Raw genomic sequence first — 21,323 nt, 5'->3', positions numbered from 1 at the left:
TCCTAATAAGGAGAAAAGCTTGATGCAGATAGAACCAGATTTATCTGATATTCCATTTTTATTCTTGTTCCTTCAAAGTGTATACCATTCATCTTGGGGGTTTTTGTCTCCACCAAAAAACAAAATATAGGCATAGTTTTGTCTGTTTGTAAAACACATAGTTCTCCATAAGCAACAAGGTTATTGCCTTCAGCACTTTTTATGAACAAATGCACAGCACATGGAATTGTTGGCGCTACATGCACCCAGATGGCCAAGCCACTGAGGCATCACTTGTTAGGGAGTTAGGTGTGACAGTGAAAATATGCTTATGGTTGATTAGCAACTGCTGAAAAGCATAATATCTTTGGATGGCTCTGGTGACAGCTTGAGGAGAAGCAACTTCCTTTAACTCTTCATAATACTGGACATTTTTTAGGTTTTTCCCCCCTGGTGTGATGGAGACAACGAACTAGACTTTTCTTATATGATAGTGGAAGTAGCAGAAAAGATAGCCGAAGTATATTATAATTTAGGGGCTGATTCAGGAATCATGCCTCATTCCAGAAATATGTCAGTTATTATGGTTAGAATGATGAAAACCTTCTGGTAAGAGAGTTGAAAGGCCAGAGAGAAAGAAAAAGCTTCCCCTGCAAAACTTTCCAAAATGCTTCCTTTAAAAAATATACAAAAGGGAATGTACTCTCCTTATGCTTAAAAAGGCAAATGATCTGACTGTCAAGAACTATATCAAACTGAATAATTATTTTAGAGAATTCCGTTATTTCACTCTAATTGACCAATTAAAAAGATGATTGGCTAGATATCTGCTATTAATCAGATAATGATATGGTTATATCATGATATGGTTCAGATATATTAGACTTTGATGGCTTTGGGATTATGGGAAAGGAAAGAAAAAACTGCCATGCACACGAAGACATCTTAAAGTCAGAACTTTAAGCTATCATAAACTTTAAATTATCATAAACATAGTCTTGCAGACTGAAGGCCTTGACACATTCTTGTTTTGTTTCAGCCACTTGTTTGAATAAAGGATAGACTGAACAAAACCTCCCGTCCTGGAGTTTTGAAGTCAGGCATCATTCCCAATTCTGTTCAACTCAGTTGTTTTAGTTGATTTGGGGCCAGTTTTAATGATTGCCAAGGTGGGTTTTTTTTAAATTTTGGCATGCGGGCACTTTTCCAAGCAAAACGAAGTTGCAACCAATCCCATGTTTTATTTTCTTGAAATCGCTTATGGCCTGGGAAAGTCCCAAAGACATGATAGAATAAAAATGATGAGCAAGGTTGGAGCTTTGTTTTTTAGCAAAAAACAAATATCTATGGAGATTCTCAGTCATCCAGGTCATGGTTGTCTCAAAGGTGCTTTTCCAAAAGGCAACTGGACTGTGTTTTTCTTGGAAGACATTTCACTTATTCATCCAAGTCCAGTTATATATATATAATTTTTAACAGATCTGCATATTCTAAGTGAATAAATAAAATCATCCTAGCAGACATCATAAAAGTTGCCCACAGATGTACCTTTCCTATTGCTCTAGTCTAGGATAATGAATTGAACACAATTTACTTCCATCCTGAATTGTTCGGTCAATTTCCTTGCAATTTTAAGAAATAATTGCTGCTATGCAACAGGCATGCACGAAGCAACAAATTTTACTTTGATAAAGCAATTTGTTTAAACCAAACAATTTGGGTAAACAGTACATTGCATTGGGCCAGGTTTTGGAGAAAGCTGTTCTCACCGTTCCAGAAAGAGAGCAGCACGTGAGTAGAGTTGCTGCTTTAAGGAGAATTGGGGGTGGAAAACTGCCTGCATTTCTTCCTGATTTGCTTCAGAGCAGCACGTGAGTAGAGTTGCTGCTTTAAGGAGAATTGGGGGTGGAAAACTGCCTGCATTTCTTCCTGATTTGCTTCAGAGAAGCACGTGAGTAGAGTTGCTGCTTTAAGAAGGAATTGGGGCTGAGAAACTGCCTTCATTTCTTTCTCATTTTAATCTAATCACTATAAATCAAAAATAGCAATAATATATTCAGGGTTGGTCCACTTGAGATTGTGATTTTATTCTATTCAAAATGACTGGCTTAGTTCAGTGCAATACTTGTTTTGCAGCTGTCTTTCGCAGTACTCTTTTCAAATTTGGGTACTGTCCTCTTTGTAAACAAATTAGCAGTCTACGTGGACAGATTACATATCTAGAATCTCTAATCTATGCTCTCCAAGCAGAAATTAGGTACCCAATTCAGCCATTACAGCTGCTGTGCCATGAGCCCCCTCTACCACAAAGATCCTGCAGGAAAAGGGCAGTATGGACAACCGTGGGATCTGGCAGGGTGAGAGCTGTGAACCATAAACACAAAGCTTTTACAGTGTCCCAGTATAACAGATATAGTGCCCTTGCTGACCTAAATAGGAACACTAAAGTGACAGATCAAGGTAGTTGTGATACTGATAACTCAAACAATCAAGGGATTATGGTTCGAGATGAAGAACTTACTTTGGAAAAGTGTGAACCTACTTTGGAAAAGTGTGTATCAAGTATTACAGATCGGTCACACAAGAAGAGCATGGTATCCAAAAAGAGAAGCCACCTTCTGATTGGTGATTCAATTGTAAGGGATGTAAATTTAGGAAAGGATATGGAGGTTTTGAAAGACGTCAGGTGTCTACCTGGTGCTACTGCCAGTAGAGACAAGAGGCATATTCTTAAGATAGTCAAGAATGCCAGTAAGGATTCTGATGTTGATGCTATTATACATCTTGGCACAAATGATCTGTCCCAAAAGGATGTGCTTTCTGTGCAGAATGATTTCCAGAGCTTGGGGTATGAACTTAATAGCATAGGTTGTAGGCTTAACTTTTCAGAGGTTTTACCAGTACATAAGGAACAAAAAGGTAAAGGCCAGCGTGTAGTGGAGTTTAATGTGTGGCTAAAGGACTGGTGTAAAAGGGAAGGCTTTGGTTTTATTAGTCATGATGTCTGCAACTGGTCCAATGAAAAATTGTACAAAAGAGATGGATTGCATCCATCAAAGAAAGGGACTGAGTTACTTAGCAATACATTCACAGATTTTCTGGATAAACATTTAAACTGAACAGTGGGGACAGAGAATTAACTGATATAGAAAATTTCTGTCCCCAGCAATCGAAAACTAAAAGGGTTATCAGTGCATGTAACATAGATGTCTGTATGGGTAAGACTATCAACCATGCTATCAAGCAAAACCAAGCATTTAACAGTGAGTGCCATACCATGTGCACTAAACCAACAGGTGGCAAGAAAGTAGGGGCAGTCAACACAGGTTATGTAGACAGTAAACACAAGATCAATCCAAATGGACTCAAATGTCTATACACCAATGCACAGAGTATGAGGAATAAACAGGGTGAATTAGAAATCCAAGTAAATGAGGGTAGATATGATATTGTTGCCATTACGGAAACTTGGTGGGATGAAACTGACAAATGGAACATACAGCTAGAGGGATATAAATTATTTAAAAGAAATAGACCAAATAAAAGAGGAGGTGGAGTTGCACTATATAAGAAATAACTACATCTCTACAGAAATAGAGCACAACAATGATGAAAATCATCTTGAATGTATGTGGGGCAATATAAGAGGGGGGAAAAATGATATTGCCATAGGGCTATATTATAAGCCACCCAAGCAAAGAGAGGAAGTAGATGAACTTTTTGCTAGACAGCTAACTAAGGTATGTAGGAAGCACATCACAGTAGTAATGGGGATTTTAACTACCCTGACATCAACTGGGAAACAAACTCTGCACCAAGTGGAAGATCCAACAGGTTCCTAACAAACCTAGCAGACAACTTTGTTTCCCAAAAATAGAGAAGGCGACAAGGGATCAGCCATATTGGACTTAATTCTCACTAACAGAGATGAAATGATAGAAGGTGTTGAAGCTACAGGAACCTTGGGGCAAGTGACCACGCAATATTGGAATTCGACATTAAGCAAATACAAGTAGTAGAACAAAGTCAAACTAGAGTCTTGGACTTTAAGAGAGCTAATTTCAATAAACTTAGAGAGAGCTTGAGAAGGATTCAATGGATGAGAATCCTCAGGGGGAAAACAACTCAAGAAGCTTGGGAAATTTTGAAAAGTGAGATTATAAAAGCACAGTCTAACACAATACCAATGAAGAAGAAAATAGTAGATCTCAAAAGAAACCAGCATGGATGCATAAAGAACTATCTGACAAATTGAAAGACAAAAGGACAAATATAAAAAGTGGAAAGAGGGGCAAATAACTAAGGCAGAATATCAGCAAATAGCCGAGCCTGTAAAGATGAAGTGAGGAAAGCTAAGGCTCACAATGAACAAAGGCTAGCGACAAAAGTAAAAATAACAAAAAGCTTCTTCCAACATGTTAAAAACAAGAAAAAGTCAAGGAAACAATTGGCCCATTGCTGGGAGAAAGTGGCAAGAAGATGACAAGCAACAGGAGAAAGCAGATCTACTTAACTCATATTTTGCATCTGTCTTTACACAAAAGGAAAAACAATCCAACCTATCAAAAACAGCACTACAAAAACAGATTAGAAACACAAGTTAAAATAGGGAAGAAAATGGTAAGTGAACACCTGTCTACCCTAGACGAGTTCAAATCACCAGGACCGGATGGATTACACCCCAAGGTTCTGAAGGAACTGGCAGACGTGATCTCAGAACCACTGAACTATATCTTTCAAAGATCCTGGAGCACAGGGAGCTGCCAGAGGACTGGAAAAGAGCTGATGTAGTTCCCATCTTCAAAAAGGAAAAACAGATCCAGGAAACTACAGACCTATCAGCCTGACCTCAATACCGGGAAGATTCTGGAAAAGATAATCAAGCAACGAATCACCGAACACCTAGAAGCAAACAAAGTAATAACCAAAAGCCAACATGGGTTTGTCAGAAACAGATCATGCCAGACTAATCTTATCGCATTCTTTGACAAAATGACAAAATTAGTAGACCAGAGGAATGCTGTCGATATAATTTACTTGGACTTCAGTAAAGCATTTGATAAAGTAGACCATAACCTACTACTAGATAAAGTAGAAAATGTGGGTTAGACAGCACCACCACCAGATGGATTCGTAACTGGCTGACCAACCGCACTCAACGTGTAGTCCTCAACGGAACTACATCCACATGGAGGGAAGTATGCAGTGGAGTACCCCAAGGCTCTGTTTTAGGCCCAGTACTCTTCAACATCTTCATCAATGACTTGGACGAGGGGATAGATGGGGAACTCATCAAATTTGCAGATGACACCAAGCTGGCAGGAATAGCCAACACTCCAGAAGATAGGCTCAAGTTACAGAAAGATCTTGACAGACTTGAACATTGGGCGCTATCTAACAAAATGAAATTCAACAGTGAAAAAAGTAAGGTTCTACATTTAGGCCAAAAAAACAAAATGCACCAGTACCGTATATGTGGTACCTTGCTCAATAGTAGTACCTGTGAGAGGGATCTTGGAGTCCTAGTGGATAACCATTTAGATATGAGCCAGCAGTGTGCAGCAGCTGCTAAAAAAGCCAACACAGTTCTGGGCTGCATAAACAGAGGGATAGAATCAAGATCACGTGAAGTGTTAGTACCACTTTATAATGCCTTGGTAAGGCCACACTTGGAATATTGCATCCAGTTTTGGTCACGATGTAAAAAGATGTTGAGACTCTAGAAAGAGTGCAGAGAAGAGCAACAAAGATGATTAGGGACTGGAGGCTAAAACATATGAAGAACGGTTGCAGGAACTGGGTATGTCTAGTTTAATAAAAGAAGGACTAGGGAGACATGATAGCTGTGTTCCAATATCTCAGGGGTTGCCACAAAGAAGAGAGTCGGGCTGTTCTCCAAAGCACCTGAGGTAGAACAAGAAGCAATGGGTGGAAACTGATCAAAGAAAGAAGCAACTTAGAACTAAGGAGAAATTTCCTGACAGTTAGAACAATTAATAAGTGGAACGACTTGCCTTCAGAAGTTGTGAATGCTCCAACAGTGGAAATTTTAAGAAAATGTTGGATAACCATCTGACTGAGATGGTGTAGGGTTTCCTGCCTGGGCAGGGGTTGGACTAGAAGGCCTCAAGGTCCCTTCCAACTCTGTTGTTATGTTATGTTATGTTAAAGACTGGCTAATGGACTAAGCACAGTCCTCACCAAAACTGCCTAGCCTAGTGAAATTTCAAAGTGCCTTAAGAAAGCACCAGGTTTTGTTATTTTAGAGTATTTTCTCTAATACTTAGAAAGTCTCACACTTTTGATCTCCACAGGAACAAAGGAGAAAAAGCTGTTTGTGTGCCAGAGTCATCAAATCATTTTATTCTAGACCAGTTTCAGCAAGTAAAATTTAATAATTAATAATTCTACAATAAGGACTTTTCTGCTGTTTTAACAATTTTGAAACAGTATTTAGTTTACAGCTTTTATTAAAAATACTGACATCATGATTTACAGGAGGCTGTAAAATTCACAGGACTAGATGCATAACATGCCTGGTCATGCCCACACCGGTTTAGCAAAAGGAAAAAGTCCCGATATGTCATGTGAGACCACCATGACAACATGACTCTGACACTGATTTACAGAAATCATTGTATTAACAAATGGACCAAAACCTGATGTCACCTTTATGACTTCAATCCAATAGTGGGTTTCTACTGATTCACCCTGGTTCAGGCAAACTGGTAGTGGCAGCGGTGGGGGGCTCCACCCACCCGCCTGGATGTCATCATGGACATTCTGTGCATGCGCAGAAGATTCTGCGCATGCGTAGAAGCGCCACATGCACTCCCAATTCCAAACCAGTAGCGAAGATAAGTGGAACTCACTACTGCTTCAATCCAACAGGTGAGAAGCACTGAACAGCTCTCCATTTTCCTATAAAGCTGGTCAAGTAGGTGACAAGACTGTCTCTGTGCTTACAACACAAACCTAGCTTTTTCAAGGGCTGATTCCATGTGAGCTGGAAACCTGGTGAAGGAAGATTCTAGTTCACACAGAAGCATTTGTGTGTGATACCCTCCGACCCTCATTGAAGACAATGATGCTATATGTTTATGTCACCAGTTTTACTAGGGAATATTCTAATGAATGTTGAAGATTCTAAAATAGCCCTTTTTCATTGTATCACATTTGTAGTCTACTAATTTCTTAATAACTTATATAAAACTACACTCGAATGCCAAATCTGTTGAACTAAAGGCAAGATGAATTAAACAAACTTGGATATTTACAGCAATACAGACCCACTGACATTGCCAAAATGGCTAATGCTATTTGGAAAATGACAACACTGAAAGGAGAAACTGGCTGTATACCAATTCTCCATACTTTATGGAGCAGATCAAAAGTTACTCTGTGGAATATATGCAAATAAACTTTTTTAACAAGGCAAACAAAAGAACAAACAGTTTAAAGAATCAAAAGCTAGAAATGTTAGAATGGGATAAAAGGAAGATGCTCAAATTTACCTCTTCTCTATGGTTCTTTATTGGCATACAAAGAATGCTTTGTGTTTTATAATATGATTTGGTCCACTTCAGCATTGAATCGGGATCCTGGCAAAGAAAATATGTAATTGTGCATACACTTTTTCAAAATTGTTCCTATTTACTTATTTTATAAAACCGTGGATATCTAACTAACAATTCTTCCTGTATATTTCCATTCTGAGACAGACTGTAAGAAGATTCAACATATTTAGGAATTTCTGTCTTCTTAAAAAAAAAAATCCCTCTAAAGGTCTGTACAAAGTCTACTTTGGCAGGTCTTTGATGCTCTCTATACTTGTTTATTTATTTATTTATTTATTTGATTTTTATGTTTTCTTGTATTCAGTTCATTACCCAAACTAGGTAACATCATCAGTGCTAGTCAGTAAGAAAACAACCAAGCTCAGAGGCAGTGGTGGAATTCAAATTTTTTTACTACCGGTTCTGTGGGCATGGCTTGGTGGCCATGGTGTGTTGTGGTGGGCGTGGCTTGATGGCCATGGCAGGGGAAGGATACTGCAAAATCTTCATTCCCACCCCATTCCAGGGGAAGGATACTGCAAAATCCTCATTCCCTCCCCACTCCTGGGGGAAGGAAATTACAAAAACTCCATTCTCACCTCACTCTGGGGCCAGCCAGAGGTGGTATTTGCCGATTCTTCAAATTACTCCAAATTTCCACTACCGGTTCTCCAGAACCTGTCAGAACCTGCTGAATAGCACCCTGCTCAGAGGCCACCAAAGACCTCTCATTTCAACCCTGAGCTGACTGATTATTGTCTGAAGGTTAACAGTTTTCTGCTTATCAAGAATCTCTCTGTATTCTTGAAAATGGAAACTAAACTGCAGATAATCTTTCAAACGGTAGGTTTCCAAACTGAGATCCAGGGCCATCATTCCATCAGTGGCTCACACAATCTATTCAAACCATCAGTAAAAAAGCTGCAGAGTAAGCAAGAATAAGTGTACCTGACTTGCATAATACACTGCTCATCCACTTTATTAATCTCATTCTCAGTTAAAGCTTATTTTTGACAGTGTGCTCTTAAATTCCCTATTTTTAGTTGGTCAGTATTAAAGAAAAATAAAATAAAATATGAGCTGCAGATGTATACGGTCTTTCATTTTAAATTAAAGTAAAAAAAATACTAAATATAACAAAGATACACTGACAGCCACAGAAATGTTCAAACAATCCACTGAGGAAAAACAGTTCTAAAAACTTGTCTTAAATTGATTCTAGAGTCATAATGTGACACTTGGGGAGAATCTGAATTGACACAGTTCAAACACACTAGTACGAATGCTTTCTTTGGCCCTTCAAAATTTGGAAAATTGATAGCTTCTTTTATTAATGTCTAACCTTTATTTTTCATTAACAAAACAATTGCAAATTTACCACATTTAGATCATTTTGTAGATCTAAACTCAACATTTATTCCGATTAATAGCTAATGTACAAAAGGCTCCCAATTGATAGGCTAATGGGCATTCAAACTTTTTTTTCTATGAAATAAGAACATATGTACTCCATTTAGTCCCTTTCCTTCTCAATGCCAAAAGTCTTGAATGGGTATTTGGCTTAAAATATCTTATCACTTCTTTTGGAAGGCTTAATTTCGTATTACAAAGAATTCTTCTGTCAATGTTTTGTATTCTTCAAAGCTACCAGATAAAAGTATTCAGACTTCATCAAAGCAAATGTTCTGAACCAAATTTCCCAGAAAGTCACCCTCAACAGTAATTTTATGTGGATTGTTTAATTTTACAAATAAATAAAAGCTGTTAAAAAGTTGTGCAGAGAAAACACTTGTGATGTGTTGGTTATGGGCTATTTCAGTCATGTGAACTATTCTATTATGTATTCTATAGAATACATAAAATACATAATTTTATGTATTTTGAGAACAACATAAAATTAACATCTGTAGAGATTATGGTTTAATAGCAGATGTCATATTTGCATCTATATACTGTACGTCTCCCAATTATTTTTTGTGTAAGGCCTAATGTGAAATATAAACCATGCAGAGGAGGACCAGATCATCTTGAGTAGAAGAATTGCACTTCTTGCTATGCCGGGGAGACCCATTACTTCTAAAAGAACATAGTATTTAACTAGAACAACTAAGATTTAGTGATATGCAATCCTGTGAGATCATTAGAAGAGGAAGGGCCAGCACATAGCAGATAAATTTTGCTCAGCATAAACAGGGCTAGGGTGAATTTATATTTATAGAGTTTAAGGACAGAAATTTGGACCTCTAGTAAATCAATTCACTTACACTGTCTACTATCAAAAACATTAAGTCATGCTGGGGAGTATCAGAGAACAACTGAACATCATGGAACAACAGGGTAATTAGAATTGAGCAGACACACATAAATACAGTTTATATATAAGTACAGTTTGTAAATAAGTACAGTTTGGGTCACTGTCATTACAGAAGTATTCCAAACAATCTGAGCATCAAGAAAGTAGATCAGGAGTTTTGTTCCAACAAACCTCAATTGAAGGAGACTGAGGACAATAGGAAGTATAGAAAGGGCAGCAAAATGATTGGATGTAATCCATAGGGATTTTAGCCAAAAGTAAAGTTAAAAGGGACATTATAGGGTGGGTACATACAATAGTAAAGGCTTTGAAAAATGCAGATCAGGAGATGTTTTTCTTCACCTCACACCATGTTAGAACTTGGAATTTCTCACTGAAACTAAATGTAGGGAGATTCAGAAGAAGTATGATTAAGGCAAATCGGTTAAACTATCCATTTAGAAATTAGATGATTACTTTATCAATATCTATTAGTTTTAATTCCTGTATCTTCTGGATATATCATCTGCTGGGGAACAACATGCCTTGAATAAACAAACAAACAAATAAATAAACAATGAAAGAGAAGAAGTACTTCCACTGCTTGTGGTTCCATGAATGTACTTATTTGCCCAATACTATTCTTACATTCTTAAGGCTATATACACCAAAAGAAAGAAAAGCACTGTTATTTGATTACTTTTACTTAAGAGGCCATCTGCATTTAGTTCTCCTGAACTGTTAGCTAGCTAACAGTCATTCTTTAATAATAATATAAATAATTGGTGCCTTGTGGGATTTCCCCTTTCTTTTCTTTTTCGTTCCATTATTCTTGGGTGCCCTTTGTTTTAGATTAGAAACCTGAGCTAAGTCTTTGGTCATTTCTTCACCTTGATTTATAGCACCTTCTAGTGTCACCCAGCCATTGTTACACTGATACAGTAACAATGAGGATAGGTTATATATCACTTCAACAGTGGCTGGTTGATGAGAACAGATGTTGTAAAACATTAGAGAAGAAATTGTCTGTATTACAACTGACATTTGAAATTCACTTTAGGAATAATTTGTAATAAAGAGTATTTTAAACTATTTAAATAAATGATATTTATTTAAATATAACATTATAACGTTATTACAAACTTGCACAACTTAAAAGGAGTTATTAAATGCATGAAAAATAAGCTTTTGGTGGCTTCTAGAAGGAAGGATACTTCTGAGGTTGGTAAAATGAACGGTGATTACCAGTTGCTGGGGAATGCAACTAAAGGAGTACTTTGTTCCCTTTCCTACTTGTGGTTCCATTGACAACTGTAAAACATGATGCTGGACTAAGCAGCTTTTGGTCAGTATAGCTTTCCTTATATGTGTTGTGTGTTTTTCCTGCTCTAATCTATTTAAAAGCAGCCTCTCTACATAAAAACATTCACACATGTACCTGAATATTTTATTTACCTCATAGGCATTCTTGATATTCAAAGGCTGGCCAAAGGCTGCCACATGGCCTACAATTCCTTATTCCATTTTGCGGATGCAGTTGTTTGAAGCTTCTTCTAAGGTGGAACCTTCTGCAACATCAAAGAGTCGGCTGATAAGAAACTTCTCATTGGAACTGTCTTCACAAACCATAGAATACCGATCAGCAGCTATGAGTTCATTGATGTGCAAGAAAATTTTATGACAAAGGGCTGTGACATCCAGGTGACTAGAAATATCCTTTACCAGTTCTAAGAGTCTTGAGCATTGATCCCCTGCATTGGTTCCAAGTGTCCGAGATTGGAGAGGCATTTGTTCCTTCTTTTCAGTATCTGACAAGAAGCTCACTGTTCCAACAGAATCTTTGATAACGATGGGCCTAAGAGGTCTGTCAAATTCAGAAGCAGATATCTTCCTAGTTGGTGGTGTGGAATTAGTGCTTTCAGTCCGTGCAGAACAAGAACAAGCTTCACTGTGATGTTTGGTCCTTCTTTGCACACTGGAATAGTATGAACTCTCTCAGAAAACCATGCATTGACCATCTCTGCATAAGAAGAATAGAGTAAATAAGAAGATAATAGTAGTGACACTAAGAAAAGAAGCACATCTGTACAGCCATATCCTTTTCCTCAGGATGTTGTCTATTTAAAACTAACTTAGAGACTGTCTTGAATGTTTAACATAAGCTAGCAATATCTCTGAAGCCCTTGGTGACAAAATTGGCCTGGGTAAAAATCAGTCATCAAAACATTGAAAGATTTTGGCATCCCATGAAATATTGTAGATGACCATTGAAAACTTAAAATCTCAAGATATTTCATGTTTTAAAAATTATTTTAGCTGACAGAGCACAGATGTCAAGCGTGTGCATCACATTGCTGTCACGTTACACACTATGACTTTTCCCCTTTGTAAAACTGAGGTGGGTGTGGCTTGCATGTGATGCATCCGGCCCAGTTTGACACCCCTGCTGGTGGAAACCAATTTATCAACACCTGATAAACATATGCTTATCAACACCTGAGAAACATATGCTTCATAAGCAAGATGCAGTTTCACATCAAATTGAATTATTTAGTTTTACATATTTAATTTCATATATACATATCCTTCTTATTCCTAATAAATTGAGAAATATAATAGATTACAGACATAAAATAACAGCCAAGATATAAAGCATGTTGGCTTTAATTATTCCTACTAATCTAAAGATATGATGCAAAACCTACCAAATGTTTTTATTTATTTTTGTTTCATTTATTTATTTGTATCCTGCTCTTATTATTTTTACAAATAGCACAAGGTAATCAACATATCCAACACTGTTTTATTCTCCTATTTTCCTCACAACAACCACCTTGTGAGGAAGATTGGGCCAAGAGAATTCACCCAGCTATGGTTAAGGAGAGACTACAACTCATGGTCTCCTGCTTTCTAAACCTGGTGTCTTAATTACTACATCAAACTATATTAATATGTTATATTATGCCATCCACCATCGCGGGGACGGAACCTATCGGTGGTTCCGTCCCAGGCGCCTGATGGACCCTGAGAGGTTCGGACGGAGCTTGGGCCATTCCCTGAGGATCTGGCCCACGGCACGACTGAGGAACTAGTTACGGCCTGGGAGGCGGGCGGCTGGGGGTGCCTTTGCGACCTCTGACCCGGCGCAGATCTCGTTTGGCCTTGGTTCTCCGAGGCTGAGGGAGATGAAACGCGGAGAAGACGCCTAGAGAGCACCTGGAGGTCCAGCCGTTCGAAGCTGATCGGACACTAGTTAGGTCCTATTCTAGGACCTACCTAGTGGCAATGAGGGCGGCGCTCATATGCCTCCACCCTCATTGCGTCGGCAGATAACCGCCGCCCTGTTTTGGTGACCGCTCCCTCCTTCATCAGGAGGTGCAGGATGACCCGTTGCAGGACGTGCTGAGGAGTTTAGTGGTTATCTATACGATAAAATCGCTCAGCTCCGGGATGGTCTGGACCGAAATTGGGATGACCCAGGCGAGGGATGGGACACGTCGTGTTGGGTCGAGTTGGGATGAGGTTGACCCTGTGGCTGCCGAGGGCGTGGACAGGTTGTTGGGGAGGCTTCACGCCACTACATGTTTACTGGACCCGTGTCCTTCCTGGCTGGTACTGGCCACTCAGGAGGTGACACGAGGCTGGCTCAGGAGATTATCAACGCTTCTTTGTTGGAAGGGTTTTCCTGCCGCCTTGAAAGAGGCGGTGGTGAGACCCTCCTCAAGAAGCCTCCTGGACCCAGCTGTTTTGGGTAATTATCGTCCAGTCTCCAACCTTCGCTTTGTTGCGAAGGTTGTGAAAGTGCCCCAATACCTGGATGAAGCCGTCTATCTAGACCCGTTCCAGTCCGGCTTCCGACCTGGGTATAGCACGGAGACAGCTTTGGTCGCATTGGTGGATGATCTCTGGAGGGCCAGGGACAGGGTTATTCCTCTGCCCTGGTCCTATTAGATCTCTCAGCGGCTTTTGATACCATCGACCATGGTATCCTGCTGCGCGGTTGGGGGATTGGGAGTGGAGGCACCGTGTATCGGTGGTTCTCCTCCTATCTCTGACCGGTCACAGACGGTGTTGACAGGGGGCAGAGGTCGACCGCGAGGGACCTCACTTGTGGGTGCCGCGGGGTCGATTCTCTCGCCTTCTGTTCAACATCTATATGAAGCCGTTGGGGAGATCATCAGTGGCTTTGGGTGAGATACCAGCTGTCGCTGATGACACCCAGCTGTACTTCTCCACCCAGGCCACCCCAATGAAGCTGTTGAAGTGCTGGCCCGGTGTGTGGAGGCCGTGCGGGTCTGGAGGGGGAGAAACAGCCTCAAGCTGAATCCCTCCAAGACGGAGTGGCTGTGAATGCCGGCACCCCGATTCAGTCAGCTGCAGCCGCGGCTGACTGTTGGAGGCGAGTTATTGGCCCCAAAGGATAGGGTGCGCAACTTAGGTGTCCTCCTCGATGAGCGGCTGTCGTTTGTAGATCATTTGACGGCCGTCTCCAGGGGGCCTTCCACCAGGTTCGCCTGGTTCGCAGTTCGCCTTCCTTGATCGGGATGCCTTGTGCACGGTCACTCGCGCGCTCGTTACCTCTCGCTTGGATTATTGTAATGCTCTACATGGGGCTCCCTTGAAGTGCACTCGGAGGCTTCAGTTAGTCAGAATGCAGCTGCGGTGATAGAAGGAGCTCGCGTAGCTCCCATATAACACCGCTCCTCGCAGACTGCACTGGCTACCTGTGGCCTTTCGAGTGCACTTTAAGGTGTTCGTTACTACCTTTAAAGCGCTCCATGGCTTAGGGCCTGGGTACTTACGGGACCGCCTGCTGTTACCACATGCCTCCCACCGACCCGTACACTCTCACAGAGGGACTTCTCAGGGTGCCGTCCGCCAAGCAATGTCGGCTGGCGGCCCCAGGAAGGTCCTTCTCTGTGGGGCTCCACACTCTGGAGCGAACTTCCCCGGGTTTCGCCAAATACCTGACCTTCGGACATTCCGTCGAACTGAAGACACATCTTTTTATTCGCGGGGCTGGCTTAAATTGATTTTAACAAATTTTAAATTCTTATTAACTAATTTTAAATGGGGTTTTTAGCTTATTACATATTTATTCTCAGGCCAATTTTAAAATAAGTTTTTAACTGCATTTTAAATTTGTATATTGTACCGTCTGTTTTATTCTTGCCTGTACACGCCCTGAGTCCTTCGGAGAAGGCGGTATAGAAATCAAATAAATAAATAAATAAATAAATAAATAAAAATAAATAAAACAAAAAGTGGAAAGAGGGGCAAATAACTAAACCAGAATATCAGCAAATAGCCCGAGCCTGTAAAGATGAAGTGAGGCTCACAGCGAACAAAGGCTAGCGACAAAAGTAAAAAATAACAAAAAAAGCTTCTTCCAACATGTTAAAAACAAGAAAAAAGTCAAGGAAACAATTGGCCCATTGCTGGGAGAAAGTGGCAAGAAGGTGACAAGCAACAGGGAGAAAGCAGATCTACTTAACTCATATTTTGCATCTGTCTTTACACAAAAGGAAAAACAATCCAACCTATCAAAAACAGCACTACAAAAACAGATTAGAAACACAAGTTAAAATAGGGAAGAAAATGGTAAGTGAACACCTGTCTACCCTAGACGAGTTCAAATCACCAGGACCGGATGGATTACACCCCAAGGTTCTGAAGGAACTGGCAGACGTGATCTCAGAACCACTGAACTATATCTTTCAAAGATCCTGGAACACAGGGAGCTGCCAGAGGACTGGAAAAGAGCTGATGTAGTTCCCATCTTCAAAAAGGAAAAACAGATCCAGGAAACTACAGACCTATCAGTCTGACCTCAATACCGGGGAAGATTCTGGAAAAGATAATCAAGCAACGAATCACCGCACACCTAGAAGCAAACAAAGTAATAACCACAAGCCAACATGGGTTTGTCAACAACAGATCATGCCAGACTAATCTTATCGCATTCTTTGACAAAATGTCACAATTAGTAGACCACAGGAAAGCTGTCGAGATAATTTACTTGGACTTCAGTAAAGCATTTGATAAAGTAGACCATAACCTACTACTAGATAAAGTAGAAAATGTGGGTTAGACAGCACCACCACCAGATGGATTCGTAACTGGCTGACCAACCGCACTCAACGTGTAGTCCTCAACGGAACTACATCCACATGGAGGGAAGTATGCAGTGGAGTACCCCAAGGCTCTGTTTTAGGCCCAGTACTCTTCAACATCTTCATCAATGACTTGGACGAAGGGATAGATGGGGAACTCATCAAATTTGCAGATGACACCAAGCTGGCAGGAATAGCCAACACTCCAGAAGATAGGCTCAAGTTACAGAAAGATCTTGACAGACTTGAACATTGGGCGCTATCTAACAAAATGAAATTCAACAGTGAAAAAAGTAAGGTTCTACATTTAGGCCAAAAAAACAAAATGCACCAGTACCGTATATGTGGTACCTTGCTCAATAGTAGTACCTGTGAGAGGAATCTTGGAGTCCTAGTGGATAACCATTTAGATATGAGCCAGCCGTGTGCAGCAGCTGCCAAAAAAGCCAACACAGTTCTGGGCTGCGTAAACAGAGGGATAGAATCAAGATCACGTGAAATGATAGTACCACTTTATAATGCCTTGGTAAGGCCACACTTGGAATATTGCATCCAGTTTTGGTCGCTACGATGTAAAAAAGATGTTGAGACTCTAGAAAGAGTGCAGAGAAGAGCAACAAAGATGATTAGGGGACTGGAGGCTAAAACATATGAAGAACGGTTGCAGGAACTGGGTATGTCTAGTTTAATAAAAGAAGGACTAGGGAGACATGATAGCTGTGTTCCAATATTTCAGTGGTTGCCACAAAGAAGAGGGAGTCGGGCTGTTCTCCAAAGCACCTGAGGGTAGAACAAGAAGCAATGGGTGGAAACTGATCAAAGAAAGAAGCAACTTAGAACTAAGGAGAAATTTCCTGACAGTTAGAATAATTAATAAGTGGAACGACTTGCCTTCAGAAGTTGTGAATGCTCCAACACTGGAAATTTTTAAGAAAATGTTGGATAACCATCTGACTGAGATGGTGTAGGGTTTCCTGCCTGGGCAGGGGGTTGGACTAGAAGGCCTCCAAGGTCCCTTCCAACTCTGTTGTTATGTTATGTTATGTTAAAGACTGGCTAATGGACTAAGCACAGTCCTCACCAAAACTGCCTAGCCTAGTGAAATTTCAAAGTGCCTTAAGAAAGCACCAGGTAATTTACATTGTTATTTTAGAGTATTTTTCTCTAATACTTCCCAGAAAGTCTCACACTTGCATTCCGATCTCCACAGGAACAAAGGAGAAAAAAGCTGTTTGTGTGCCAGAGTCATCAAATCATTTTATTCTAGACCAGTTTCAGCAAGTAAAATTTAATAATTAATAATTCTACAATAAGGACTTTTCTGCTGTTTTAACAATTTTGAAACAGTATTTAGTTTACAGCTTTTATTAAAAATACTGACATCATGATTTACAGGAGGGCTGTAAAATTCACGGCCCGCGGACTAGATGCATAACATGCCTGGTCATGCCCACACCCGGTTTAGCAAAAGGGGAAAAAGTCCCGATATGTCATGTGAGACCACCATGACAACATGACTCTGACACCCCTGATTTACAGAAATCATTGTATTAACAAATGGACCAAAACCTGATGTCACCTTTATGACTTCAATCCAATAGTGGGTTTCTACTGATTCACCCTGGTTCAGGCAAACTGGTAGTGGCAGCGGTGGGAGGCTCCACCCACCCGCCTGGATGTCATCATGGACATTCTGTGCATGCGCAGAAGATTCTGCGCATGCGTAGAAGCGCCACATGCACTCCCAATTCCAAACCAGTAGCAAAGATAAGTGGAACTCACTACTGCTTCAATCCAACAGGTGAGAAGCACTGAACAGCTCTCCATTTTCCTATAAAGCTGGTCAAGTAGGTGACAAGACTGTCTCTGTGCTTACAACACAAACCTAGCTTTTTCAAGGGCTGATTCCATGTGAGCTGGAAACCTGGTGAAGGAAGATTCTAGTTCACACAGAAGCATTTGTGTGTGATACCCTCCGACCCTCATTGAAGATAATGATGCTATATGTTTATGTCACCAGTTTTACTAGGGAATATTCTAATGAATGTTGAAGATTCTAAAATAGCCCTTTTTCATTGTATCACATTTGTAGTCTACTAATTTCTTAATAACTTATATAAAACTACACTCGAATGCCAAATCTGTTGAACTAAAGGCAAGATGAATTAAACAAACTTGGATATTTACAGAACGAAAATACAGACCCACTGACATTGCCAAAAATGGCTAATGCTATTTGGAAAATGACAACACTGAAAGGAGAAACTGGCTGTATACCAATTCTTCATACTTTATGGAGCAGATCAAAAGTTACTCTGTGGAATATATGCAAATAAACTTTTTTAACAAGGTAAACAAAAGAACAAACAGTTTAAAGAATCAAAAGCTAGAAATGTTAGAATGGGATAAAAGGAAGATGCTCAAATTTACCTCTTCTCTATGGTTCTTTATTGGCATACAAAGAATGCTTTGTGTTTTATAGCCTGTGATTTGGTCCACTTCAGCATTGAATCGGGGATCCTGGCAAAGAAAGAAAATATGTAATTGTGCATACACTTTTTCAAAAATTGTTCCTATTTACTTATTTTATAAAACCGTGGGATATCTAACTAACAATTCTTCCTGAAAATTATATTTCCATTCTGAGACAGACTGTAAGAAGATTCAACATATTTAGGAATTTCTGTCTTCTTAAAAAAAAAAATCCCTCTAAAGGTCTGTACAAAGTCTACTTTGGCAGGTCTTTGATGCTCTCTATACTTGTTTATTTATTTATTTATTTATTTGATTTTTATGTTTTCTTGTATTCAGTTCATTACCCAAACTAGGTAACATCATCAGTGCTAGTCAGTAAGAAAACAACCAAGCTCAGAGGCAGTGGTGGAATTCAAATTTTTTTACTACCGGTTCTGTGGGCATGGCTTGGTGGCCATGGTGTGTTGTGGTGGGCGTGGCTTGATGGCCATGGCAGGGGAAGGATACTGCAAAATCTTCATTCCCACCCCATTCCAGGGGAAGGATACTGCAAAATCCTCATTCCCTCCCCACTCCTGGGGGAAGGAAATTACAAAAACTCCATTCTCACCTCACTCTGGGGCCAGCCAGAGGTGGTATTTGCCGATTCTTCAAATTACTCCAAATTTCCACTACCGGTTCTCCAGAACCTGTCAGAACCTGCTGAATAGCACCCTGCTCAGAGGCCACCAAAGACCTCTCATTTCAACCCTGAGCTGACTGATTATTTTCTGAAGGTCCCAAAGGAAATAAGTTTTCTGCTTATCAAGAATCTCTCCTCTGTATTCTTGAAAAATGGAAACTAAACTGCAGATAATCTTTCAAACGGTAGGTTTCCAAACTGAGATCCAGGGGCCATCATTCCATCAGTGGCTCACACAATCTATTCAAACCATCAGTAAAAAAAGCTGCAGAGTAAGCAAGAATAAGTGTACCTGACTTGCATAATACACTGCTCATCCACTTTATTAATCTCCCATTCTCAGTTAAAGCTTATTTTTTTGACAGTGTGCTCTTAAATTCCCTATTTTTTTAGTTGGTCAGTATTAAAGAGAAAAATAAAATAAAATATGAGCTGCAGATGTACTTAACGGTCTTTCATTTTAAATTAAAGTAAAAAAAATACTAAATATAACAAAGATACACTGACAGCCACAGAAATGTTCAAACAATCCACTGAGGAAAAACAGTTCTAAAAACTTGTCTTAAATTGATTCTAGAGTCATAATGTGACACTTGGGGAGAATCTGAATTGACACAGTTCAAACACACTAGTACGAATGCTTTCTTTGGCCCTTCAAAATTTGGAAAATTGATAGCTTCTTTTATTAATGTCTAACCTTTATTTTTCATTAACAAAACAATTGCAAATTTACCACATTTAGATCATTTTGTAGATCTAAACTCAACATTTATTCCGATTAATAGCTAATGTACAAAAGGCTCCCAATTGATAGGCTAATGGGCATTCAAACTTTTTTTTCTATGAAATAAGAACATATGTACTCCATTTAGTCCCTTTCCTTCTCAATGCCAAAAGTCTTGAATGGGTATTTGGCTTAAAATATCTTATCACTTCTTTTGGAAGGCTTAATTTCGTATTACAAAGAATTCTTCTGTCAATGTTTTGTATTCTTCAAAGCTACCAGATAAAAGTATTCAGACTTCATCAAAGCAAATGTTCTGAACCAAATTTCCCAGAAAGTCACCCTCAACAGTAATTTTATGTGGATTGTTTAATTTTACAAATAAATAAAAGCTGTTAAAAAGTTGTGCAGAGAAAACACTTGTGATGTGTTGGTTATGGGCTATTTCAGTCATGTACCGTAGTGCTATTCTATTATGTATTCTATAGAATACATAAAATACATAATTTTATGTATTTTGAGAACAACATAAAATTAACATCTGTAGAGATTATGGTTTAATAGCAGATGTCATATTTGCATCTATATACTGTACGTCGCCCAATTATTTTTTGTGTAAGGCCTAATGTGAAATATAAACCATGCAGAGGAGGACCAGATCATCTTGAGTAGAAGAATTGCACTTCTTGCTATGCCAGGGAGACCCATTACTTCTAAAAGAACATAGTATTTAACTAGAACAACTAAGATTTAGTGATATGCAATCCTGTGAGATCATTAGAAGAGGAAGGGCCAGCACATAGCACGTGAGATAAATTTTGCTCAGCATAAACAGGGCTAGGGTGAATTTATATTTATAGAGTTTAAGGACAGAAATTTGGACCTCTAGTAAATCAATTCACTTACACTGTCTACTATCAAAAACATTAAGTCATGCTGGGGAGTATCAGAGAACAACTGGGGAACATCATGGAACAACAGGGTAATTAGAATTGAGCAGACACACATAAATACAGTTTATATATAAGTACAGTTTGTAAATAAGTACAGTTTGGGTCACTGTCATTACAGAAGTATTCCAAACAATCTGAGCATCAAGAAAGTAGATCAGGAGTTTTGTTCCAACAAACCTCAATTGAAGGAGACTGAGGACAATAGAAAGTATAAGAAAGGGCAGCCAAAATGATTGGATGTAATCCATAGGGATTTTAGCCAAAAGTAAAGTTAAAAGGGACATTATAGGGTGGGTACATACAATAGTAAAGGCTTTGAAAAATGCAGATCAGGAGATGTTTTTCTTCACCTCACACCATGTTAGAACTTGGAATTTCTCACTGAAACTAAATGTAGGGAGATTCAGAAGAAGTATGATTAAGGCAAATCGGTTAAACTATCCATTTAGAAATTAGATGATTACTTTATCAATATCTATTAGTTTTAATTCCTGTATCTTCTGGATATATCATCTGCTGGGGAACAACATGCCTTGAATAAACAAACA

The 21,323-nt window shown here is 39.4% G+C and overlaps 1 protein-coding gene across 3 annotated transcripts in view; it reads right to left on the bottom strand.

The window, feature by feature from the left end:
• The window catches only part of PDE5A (phosphodiesterase 5A), a 99,610-nt gene that overhangs the window by 62,661 nt on the left and 15,626 nt on the right, over positions 1–21,323 (bottom strand). For all 3 annotated transcript variants that reach the window (XM_058193601.1, XM_058193600.1, XM_058193602.1), the window contains exon 3: positions 18,372–18,461. In XM_058193601.1, the coding sequence (XP_058049584.1) occupies positions 18,372–18,461 (90 nt within the window). The remainder of the gene's footprint in view (positions 1–18,371; positions 18,462–21,323) is intronic.

This window comes from Ahaetulla prasina, chromosome 8 (assembly GCF_028640845.1).
Source record: "Ahaetulla prasina isolate Xishuangbanna chromosome 8, ASM2864084v1, whole genome shotgun sequence".
NCBI classification, from domain to species: Eukaryota; Metazoa; Chordata; class Lepidosauria; order Squamata; family Colubridae; genus Ahaetulla; species Ahaetulla prasina.
Note: the sequence above shows the minus strand (reverse complement) of the source record. Positions and strands in the feature narration are given on the sequence as shown.